Source organism: Plectropomus leopardus, chromosome 11 (assembly GCF_026936395.1).
Source record: "Plectropomus leopardus strain MGB_pleo_1.0 chromosome 11, ASM2693639v1, whole genome shotgun sequence".
Lineage (NCBI taxonomy): Eukaryota > Metazoa > Chordata > Actinopteri > Perciformes > Serranidae > Plectropomus > Plectropomus leopardus.
The window spans coordinates 11,763,189-11,773,615 of NC_142186.1; the positions used below are offsets into that span (position 1 = coordinate 11,763,189).

The 10,427-nt window shown below is 41.4% G+C and overlaps 2 protein-coding genes across 2 annotated transcripts; one reads left to right on the top strand and one right to left on the bottom strand.

The window, feature by feature from the left end:
• Positions 1 to 2,886: 2,886 nt before the first annotated feature.
• mdh2 (malate dehydrogenase 2, NAD (mitochondrial)) lies at positions 2,887 to 4,464 on the bottom strand. The gene has a single exon (XM_042489880.2). It carries the CDS (start codon positions 4,338 to 4,340, stop codon positions 3,327 to 3,329), a length of 1,014 nt encoding a protein of 337 aa, XP_042345814.1. The 5' UTR covers positions 4,341 to 4,464; the 3' UTR covers positions 2,887 to 3,326.
• A 32-nt stretch (positions 4,465 to 4,496) lies between these two features.
• Positions 4,497 to 9,028, top strand: LOC121945611 (E3 ubiquitin-protein ligase rnf146-like). Its single transcript, XM_042489879.2, has 3 exons — positions 4,497 to 4,653; positions 5,350 to 5,413; positions 6,196 to 9,028. Exon 3 carries the CDS (start codon positions 6,208 to 6,210, stop codon positions 7,363 to 7,365), a length of 1,158 nt encoding a protein of 385 aa, XP_042345813.1. The 5' UTR covers positions 4,497 to 4,653; positions 5,350 to 5,413; positions 6,196 to 6,207; the 3' UTR covers positions 7,366 to 9,028.
• Positions 9,029 to 10,427: the final 1,399 nt, after the last annotated feature.

The following is a 10,427-nucleotide window of genomic DNA, read 5'->3' on the forward strand; positions in this document are numbered from 1 at the left end:
ACAGAGAGGAGAGAGCTGCACTGCCCCACAAAGGCTAACTGGAGTTACTACACTGACACTGAAGCTGATTTTTTTTTCAATGGCCTCAAATGGCCTGTGTTAAAGAAAATGTGGTAACGCACCAATTATATAGGTAAACTCTTTTAATTTCTCACTAGATTCAAAATGTATTTGAGCCATTCATAGATGTTTGTTTTAAGAGTAATACCAGAGAAACGTTTAAACAACCTCAACTATTATTTTGTTGCAGGGCCATAATCACCTATTAACATTGAGAGGGAACATTTTCCATCAACAGGAGAAACTTTTAGAAACAAAACAGCGTTTGATAAAGAGCCGCACAGGAACTATATTGTCTTTTTTTATGATATATTATACCATGACATTTTAATATTTTTAAATACATACTTTACCACAACTTTTTAATGACTTTTTTTACTGTAACTTTTTTATTCTTTTAGGACATGTTTATGATGTAGTGAAACTTTACAAAACCTATGACAACTGCAATGACATAGCCTATATAACACTTATATTAGATTCTAGTTTTCCACTATTTAATACATTTGAAAGTATGAAATTGAAAGACAATAGAGTGTTGGACAATAATTGTATCTATGCACAGTAGTTGGGCAACAGCCTCTGCTAGGGTACAGCAACACCACACAGGGAACTGCAACCAATCCTAATATTAGAACCAGTATTAATGATTATGGTAATATGTTAAGTTTATTAATGATTATGATTACATCTACTGATGATTATTTCAGACAGTGGTGCATGGTTGCCTTTCGGGGGCATATTTGAATATTGTGAGGAAAGATTTTCCTTGGCACAAATCTACAATCTAAAATCTCAAAGAACACAAGGCAGAGCACAGTTACCACGTTCACTGCAGTTTGCCCTGGGTTTTGTTTGAAATTTGTAGTTACTGCAATCACAAGATAGAATAGATATGTGGAGGTTTAATTTCAGTCATAACTTTTGACCAAAGTCAAAGTTATTCTTTTTTTGCCTCTTCCAGATTTAATCCTGCTTTGATTGTTGACTCAAATGTGCCATGAGCTCTCTTGGATGAAATTTGTACCCTCATTGATAAAACATTGGCAGAATGCATTCGTTTTTAATCAACTGAGTTTACTTCATTTGGGATTATATAAGATTCTCAGTGTTTCCAAACGCTGCTGTGTTGGATGTTACACTAAAGGTCAGATAACTGAAAAATACACAGTGCAGCCTGTGCCTGCAAACTATTTTCAAGTTATCAGTTCATGATTGTTGTCTTGTCTTGTGTTGTCCTTCATCAACCTTCAAATCCAGTGTTTCAGAAAAGATAAGCAAGTGAATGCTTTCAGCTATGAGCAAACATATGTTATCAACTACTTCCGTCCTCATACAAAGCTCTGACTTTAAATTAGTTGCTTCCGTTCAGACTGGCAGAATTATTCACCTCAGATGTCAACACTGAAGATATTTTTTGGGCTTTTTGGCCTTTTTTTTTTAAATTGGATAGGACAGAGGGGACAACATGCAGCAAAGGACCTCAAACAACTCAGGACCGTAAATATGTTTTAAGACTATAAAGTGTTCAAAAATTCAACTTGAACAAGAGGCTACACTAATCGTCTGCCGCCATGTTAGCAGGCGGTGGTGTAATACAACAGAGTAACAATGTTTTATCACAGTAGTTAAGTATTTTTGAGGAATATCTGTACTTTACTCGAGTTTTTTATATTTCTGTTAACTATTACTTTTAATCAAATTCATTTAATAAATAAAATCTCTACTTTTGCTCCACTACATTTCCCCTAAGAGTTTTACTTACTTACCACAAGATGGATTTTGTACTTTAAATCCTTTAAGTTGCAAAAAAATACATTCAACATAGATTGAATTTTAAGGTGGTGCGTGTTACAAAGAAATAAACCTCATAATCCTTAGAATTATAACCGCTTGCTTTTCTATTAACATCATTTACTTGTACTTTTACTTTTATTACTTAATCACATTTAATATGAGAAAATTACTTTTGATACTCAAGTAGAGTAAATATCAAATACTTTTGAACTTTTACTCAAGTAATATTCTAATGGGTGACTTTAACTTCTACCAAAGTCATTTTCTGGGAGGATATCTGTACTATTACTCCTGTATGGCTTTCAGGTACTTCATCTTCATCCACTAATGGCTGTATTTAGGAACAGCAGGACTTCTGAGCTAAATGTTAACATCAGCATGTTACCACCTTAGTTTAGCATGTTAGCATAACACATGAGCTTCTCTCCCGGGTGACTGTGACAGCAAGTACAAACCTGCCTGATGATGAACAGGCAAACGTGTATGTTTGCACACACATGAAAACGCATCACTTGTATGTTATATATAACTTAATACTGGAATGTGACGTAGATGTTTTCTTGGAGTTTACAGAGAGCAGGCAATTTAAGACTTTTACTACTAATGACTGATGCAGTCACTCTCTCTCGCTCTTTCTTTCTTGTTTTGGGGGGGTGATAGAGAGGAGGTCAAATGTTTAGTCTTACACATAAGAACAAAAAATAGGTTAAAAAGTGCATGGATCTTACCTTAAGAGGTAAGTTCGATGTCTCAGGGCATAAAAGTCAAAGTCAAATATTCTGTTGCAACTGAGAAACACATACAGAGGCAATAATTAAAAAACATTGGTGGTATGTATTTTAACAACTTGTATCTAAACAATTTAAATGCCTATAGAGTTTTTCAGTGATTTGATGTTTGAAATGCAGTATCTTTGATCTGGATAAACCTGCTTAGTTTCATGAAAACTGTCAGCTGTCCTATACATTTGTTCACTGTTGTACGCTGTCAAGCCAAATCATTTGGTGTAAAAACAAGAGAAAGGCATCATTTTTTTAAAGCTAAAGTTTTTTTATTGATGGAGTGAGTGTTTTGCTCATCAATAACATGTATTTGCATCAGCAGGCATGATGACAGTATTTCCTCCTCATTCAGTAAGCAGAGAAATCCCCATTAATACAGACTTTACATGAAAATATGATTTTTGCTTCAATATCACATTTGAAAAATAGTCACAGTGCAGTATGTACACAAATCATAAGTGCAAGTTAAAGCCATGTTTGGGCTGGTAAGGGAAATGATACATACGAAAAAAGGAGCCAGGATAAGACCAGGATTTCTGAATCAAAATGACTCTACTGCTGCAACAAAAACAAAAGGGGAAACACTGTGACAGCTCTTGTGATTTGCCCCGATGCCTTTTAAGTTAAGACGAAACAAATTATCAATCACAACTGCTGTTTGTTTACAACTTAACTAATGTCCCCTGTTCACTTCATTTTAGCTGCAAAATCCTCGCCCTTCTTGATGGAACCCTTCAGCTCATCCATGGCGTCAGCAACCAGCTTCTCCTCAAAGGCGGACAGCTTGCCCAGCCCAAGGTTCTTCTCAATGCCGTTCTTCCCCAGGAGAAGAGGTGTGGAGAAGTACTTGCACTCTGTCTCCTCAGACCTGACGTAGGCGCACTCCACCACACCTTCCTTTCCATTCATGGCATCCAGGACGGAGAAGGTGAAGCGGGCCCCAGCATAGGCCATGGAGAGGGTAGCAGATCCGGCTCCAGCCTTAGCTTTCACCACCTCTGTGCCGGCCTCCTGGATCCTGCCTGTCAGAGTAGCGAGCTGGTCAGCAGGGAACTCTACTTTTGGTGTGCACTGGGAAATGAGGGGAATGATGGTCTTCCCAGCATGACCTCCAATCACTGGCACATTGACACGAGCAGGGTCAAGGCCTTTAAGCTCTGCCACGAAGGCGTTTGCTCTGACAATGTCCAGGGTTGTGACACCAAACACTCTGTTGGGGTTGTAAACGCCATGCTTCTTCATGATCTCTGATGTAATGGGGATGGTGGAGTTGACGGGGTTGGCGATGATGCAGATCATGGCCTCGGGGCAGTTGCGGGCGCAGGCATCGGCCAAGGTAGCGACAATTGTGGCATTAGTGTTGAACAGGTCATCACGAGTCATACCGGGTTTCCTGGGCACACCGGCGGGGATCACCACGACGTCGCAGCCCTGCAGAGCAGCGTCGAGCTGGTCGGGGCCCATGTGGCCGCTCACCTGGGCTCTGGTCTCGATGTGGCTCAGGTCTGCAGCCACCCCGGGGGTGTGCGCGATATCATACAGGGAGAGGTGACTCACCAGGGGGCTATTCTTGAGCAGCAGTGATAGCGGCTGGCCTATACCGCCCGACGCTCCCAGCACCGCCACCTTGGCGTTGTTCTGCGATGAGGTGGACAGGCTCCGAGCCAGGCTCACGGTAGGTCTCACGGCACGGGCAAACATCTTGTTTGTTACTTTTTTCTTGCTTTACTGGAAATAAAAGTGCTTGAAGAGCCCCTCTCCTCTGTGACACCAACGTCCTCTAGCCACGAGCGAACAGGAAGACAGGCTCACTGTCATGCGTAGAGCATTAGGCTCGTGCGATTTTACGTCAAATTGCGTCAGCACGTACTGTTACGTCGTCGTCTTTATCTCAGCTCCTTTTCCAGAGGAAAACAAAGCCAGTTAACGCTGGAAGTCGGTGAATTATCATAAGAAAATAGTGCCGTTACACGATTTGTAACCGCACACCAAAGCAACACGACAACATCTAACGGTAGGATACCCACGCAGTCGTTACACTTTCTATGTCGTGAGAAAATGCTTCTCCTTGCTGTTTGTGTCGCCCTGCTAAATAAGCTAGCGCCGTCAGATGAACTCCGTCTATTTGCTGGAGTCAGAGTGCTGCCGTCAGCCTAGCCAGCGTTAGCTACAACAGGTCTTATTGTTATGATTGCTTTGCCAGTCTAGCAATCCCTCTGTACTGTTTTACTTGTGTTGGTCCTGTAACGGTAACAACAAACCGCTTGCTTTTTCGTAGCTGTTAAGTATGCGATGTTAGGTAAACTAGTTTGTTTATTGATTGTCACCATTTAGTGTGAATGTTACATCGTTAGCTGCTGATTTTACTCGAGTAACGTTAGCTGTGTTCATCACCAGTGCTGTCATAAGCCAGCTGGGTTAGCAAAAACAGTTAGCAGACACAGTTCACTGCTTGTAGTCAGGCAGTTAACAGAGCAGCCCTTTGTTCCTCGGGCTTAAGTTGCATTTCAGTCATAGCTAAGTGAATTAACGCTTACTTTTAGCTAATCCGTTTTAACATCAGGCGAAAAGTGCAGCGTTTGTCACATAAGGTTTCGCTGTGAAATGACGTTTACATAATGAGTAGCTTGATATTGTGTCTAACAGTCGTACCTCCTTTGAGGACAGTCTGAAAACAAATACATTTTCACCGTCTGCTCTTTCCCTTTAGGCAGTGGAAAGCTTGAAGGTCTATCAGCTCTCCTCATGATATATCAGCACTAAGAGGACTTCCAGTAAGTATTAAATAGCATGTCTGTCAGCATTGTTTGAGGTTACAGATGGTATATAGATTATACCATCATGTGATATTATGGTCCTTAGTTTGACTTCATCTCTAGATTGTTTGTTGTTTAGCAACAGAGACCTTAAGTTAGTGTTAATTGTGATCATGACACAAATGGTAAAATAAAAAATGCTTTGGTAACAGTTGACAAACAGTACTGAGCAAAAGTGCAATGAGGATATATCAGCCTCTTTCAAAACACCTAAAGAGTCAGACTGAGGTCAGTATTTAGTGTGACCTCCCTTTACAGTTAGCACCTCTTGAACTCTCTGGGGCTAGACTATCTTGAGGTTTTCTTAAATAATCTTCTGGTATACCAGAAGATTAAATAAATCTAATATTGTCTGCACAAGGGAGTTCAGGACATGTTAAGTGGATAGGAAGATCACACCAAATACTTTAAACTTTAGCTTGTCGAAGTTGTTTTGTTTTTTCTGACATATTTGCATGTTCAATACTGTATACATGTTTCCTGTATGTTCTGTTTGTCATTTAGCAAAGAGACTACTGTGGAATAAATATGTATGATCATTATAACCCTGCTAAAATAACAAAGCTTAAGGTGGCTAAAGACCTCTGCAAAGTGCTGAATTTGTTGATCAGTTGTAGACCTAAAACAATAATTTGAATGAATCTTGAGTGCTGATTTTCCTTTTTCAAAAAGAATATTACTAATATAAGAAAATATAATAATCCCTTTAACCATTATGTACAATTGTCTTCTTTCCTCAGTACTTGCTAAGGATGGCTAGTTGTGGAGAGGTAGACCACTCTGTTAGCTCACTTCCATCCAGTAAGAAAGGCAGCAACAGTGGTGGTGGAAGTGGAAACAGTGCAGAATCCTCATGCTCTGGCTCCAGCAACTCGTCCCCAGCCCTGTCTGTACCGGAGTGTGCCATCTGTCTGCAGAGCTGCGTCCACCCAGTCCAACTGCCATGCCATCACGTCTTCTGTTTCCTATGCGTGAAGGGAGCATCCTGGCAGAGCAAACGCTGTGCTCTCTGCAGACAGGAAGTACCGGATGACTTCCTGGAAAGGCCTACACTTCTCTCTCCGGAGGAGCTGAAAGCATCTGCAGGAGGGCGGGGTGGAGCAGCAAGCGATCACGCCTGGTATTATGAAGGCCGCAATGGTTGGTGGCAGTATGATGAGCGAACCAGCCGCGAGCTGGAGGACGCTTTCTCCAAGGGCAAGAAAACAGCTGAAATGCTGATTGCTGGTTTTTTGTATGTAGCCGACTTGGAGAACATGGTGCAGTACAGGCGCAATGAGCACGGTCGTAGACGCAAGATGAAGAGGGACGTTTTGGATATCCCCAAGAAGGGAGTGGCAGGACTGCGTTTGGACACTGAGGGTGTTACTGGGGCCATAGGGGCAGCAGGCCGGGAAAACTCTGCTGATGGGGCGGATACCACAGTAGCAGGCGTACAGCAGCAGGTCACAGGTATCTCCTCTACCGTTACAGCCCCTCCAGCCACTGCCAGACCTCCCACCTCCCTCGGTGGTCAGCCTGGCAGCAGCAGCAGCCCCACGCTGGAAGATGCTCTCTCCCAACTGCAAATCAGCCCCAGGCCCACAACTGCTCATGAGCGGTCTGAGGCTGGGGAAGGGGAGGAAGAAGATGAGGAAGAGGAGGCGTCACCCTCCAGGTCCTCTGACCCTCACACCTCTGTGGACGAGTCGGGCTCTGGAGACTGGAGCGATGACGAGGAAGAGGAGGATGAAGAGGAGGAGGGGGGAGATGGAGAACGTGTAGAGCCCTGGGAGGACAGGCCACGGAGGCAAAGACTGAATCCAGAGGACAGAGCCCCTCCTGGTGCAGAGTCTGCCTCTCCTTCTTCATCCAGTAGCAGTGGAAGGTCCAGAATGCCTGATGGCCAGTGTACAGTGACTGAAGTGTGAAGTCATAAATGACAGCACCATCACCAAATGGCTATGTTCCATTTCATTAATTTATTCCTCGCTGTATGCTGTCGTTCATTCTGTCACGGATCAGATGTGGGTGGATTGCTCGGTAAAAAAGAAATTAAGCGAAACATGCTCCATGTTTTTAGGTAAACAACTCAATTTTAGCAATCAAATTTGGTGCCTCAGTGTGGCTCACAACACTCTGGATGTATCTGTATGATCTGTTTGTATATACCCTGCCAGTAGAAGTAATGCTGGGTTTTATGTTCCAGTACTGAGCGTGCTAGCACTGAGACAGGAAGGACAGCGTGGTAGTGAGTCAGATGGATACAGCATGTTGTCGTGAGCCCTGATATCTCATAATTGTCTGTCATGTGAGGTAGGTGTAGCAGACTTATTGTGGTGTTTAGCTGCCATCAGTCTGCTCACTTGTTAACATTTGGTTGCAAGCATTTTGAGTGTGCTTTTTGAATTCCAGAAAAGTGGAGGTAAAAACGGACTCACCACCCTGCTTCTGCCTGTCTTCTGTATTCTCGTGTTGAAATTGAATATCCTAATGCCCAGAGGTTTTCTTGGAGCCAGATCTGTGACATTGGAGGGATAAAGCATAAATGGGGATGTTACTCCTGGAAATGGAACCGTGTCATTATCATTATCATCAACAGCTGCATTGTAATCATCTACACCTTAACTCTCTCAGCTAACATAGCACGCAGAAACGGGCTCGTTAGAGCTCAAGTCATCTGACTACTCTTGCAAAGAATTTAATTCTTGATAACTTGTTCCCAACCTACCTAAATAATTTCAGATTTAAGTGATTATGAAGTGTTTCCTTCAGAATTCTTACATTTAACTGTTTAACTTTGGGAAGTGTGTCATTTCAGAGTAGATTGAGGTTTGAAGGAAACTTCAGGTTGTTTATCCAGACAAAGAGAGAAGAAGCACTTTGCTATAAAGCATTGTAGGCTTTGTAAGTACACACTTAATGTGCTTCAACATTGTAGCTCCAGAGCCCACAGGATTATCTGGCTACCTGCCGATGGTTTGTCTTTTTAATTGACCTACAGCTTCTAAAATCTGTGGAAATTACAAGTCCTGTTTTAAATAAATGTGTGTAATAGCAGTACATATCAGATTTATTTTAACATTTCCCAGCTTTAGGTAATTGGCATTTTAAAGTGAAGTATCAGTGTTTTCCTTCTAAAGCTGCTGAGGCCTCTGTAGCCTCATTAGTATGCCTGTTGTCCCTGACTGAAGTATTCTCAATTGGTGTGTTTCTAAAGCTTGTAATTTGTGCATGTTTGAAGAGAGAGTTATTTTAACACTACTGGTTGGCAGGATGATGATATTTTTTCTGGTTGAGTAAATGTTTTTAATTTGTGTTTTGTTTTGTTTTTTTGCGTTTCTTATGGCTGTAAATCCTCTTATGTATGACGTCTGAGGCAGTAAGAGAACAAGAGCGTGCTGCTGCTGTTGGCCATCCTGCAGAGATTTCAAGTTCGGTTATTTTTATATTTCTTACATGCTTACATCATCAGCTCAGTCTTAGACTTAACATTCTAATGAATAAAGTTTGTGTAACTGTTTTTGCTTGGCAACTTTTTTGTTACATGGTTTGTAATTTAAGAATAAATTGTGTCATTTTATCATCCTAAAATGAGAGTAGTTTCATAGTCTTGTCTCTGATTATTAGTATATGCTTTTGCTTTTTTTTACTGTGGGATAGGTTGCATGTTAGTTTAGTTTTTCCTTTGAAAATAAAGCTATTGAGTGTTACATAAGTAGGACTATCAATGGGCCCATTGTTACTAAGATTTCACCCCATTTTCTCCACACTGCTACCTCAAGAGATTTTTAAGGGGGGAAAAACCCATTCTTCCCACTGGATGAAAGGGTGAAGTATTCAATATGTATTATTCATATAAAATAGCATCCAATATGATACTATAATACTATAATTAAGCAGCTGGAATGTGGATAAAAAAACATATTGCAGTATAGGGAAAAGTAAATTAGGTTTCCATTAGAAGCTACAAATACATGGTCAAAATAGGTGTAACAAAAAAAGATACTGTTTAATATGTACACAGTATGCAGCACAGACTGTTTTTCTGTCACTGGAGGCAGAAAACAAGTGTTTCTGTGCTGGAGATCATAATGAGGCCTTGACTTTCCCTCACTCACCTTAGAGGTGTTTGGTATTCTGACCGCAGCAGCTATCGGCGCTCCAGCCGGGTGTCTGGCCAGGAAACATGACCTCTGGAAGGAGAACAGGAGATAAAGGCCTGGCATCCTCCGGGGATCTGTCCTGTTCTTGACATTTCAGTCTGTGCACTGTTGTGCTTTTGCAATGCCTCATTTGCTTTATGGGCTCATTTTAAGAAATGAGAAATGAGCTAAAAAAAATAGCACTAAATATACATATTTTAACTGTTTTGGCCCTGCGCTTCAGCATCTTTCCACATACACAGACGAGAGCCACTGTGCAGATTACTGAAAATCAGCCAAATAATGCTCTACCTACAGCTAAAAATCTTCCAACAGAATAAAAACAGCGAGTGGGGCTGATCAAGGCCACGGCGACGCAGAATGAGTACAGAGGAATCTGAGGGATTAGCTGAACCAACCATCAAAACTGAGGTAAAAATGAAAGAAGTGCTGCAGCATTACTCAATCAGGCAGGCAGATGCTGATGCCTCATGCTTGTTACGTCTCATGAGTATCTATCTATATGCTGCTGCTATCTGTCTGCTTCACTTAGGCTCAGCCTGGCATGATCTGATCATTACCATAATCACATTTTCAAGGGACCTGGAGTTCATTTGCTAGACTGATGGGAACAGAAGGGATTTGGAAAATGAAGAATAAAGTCATTTAGGTATTTGCTTTTATCAACACTACAAATATATGACTATAATATCAATAAAATCATACAGCATATTCACTGTTTATCAGACGTACTTACATTGCAGGGGTTACATCAACATAGAGTCTCCATATCCAGGATTAGTCTGCAAAGTATTAATGAAACAAAATCATTCCTCAGGTCAGCTCCA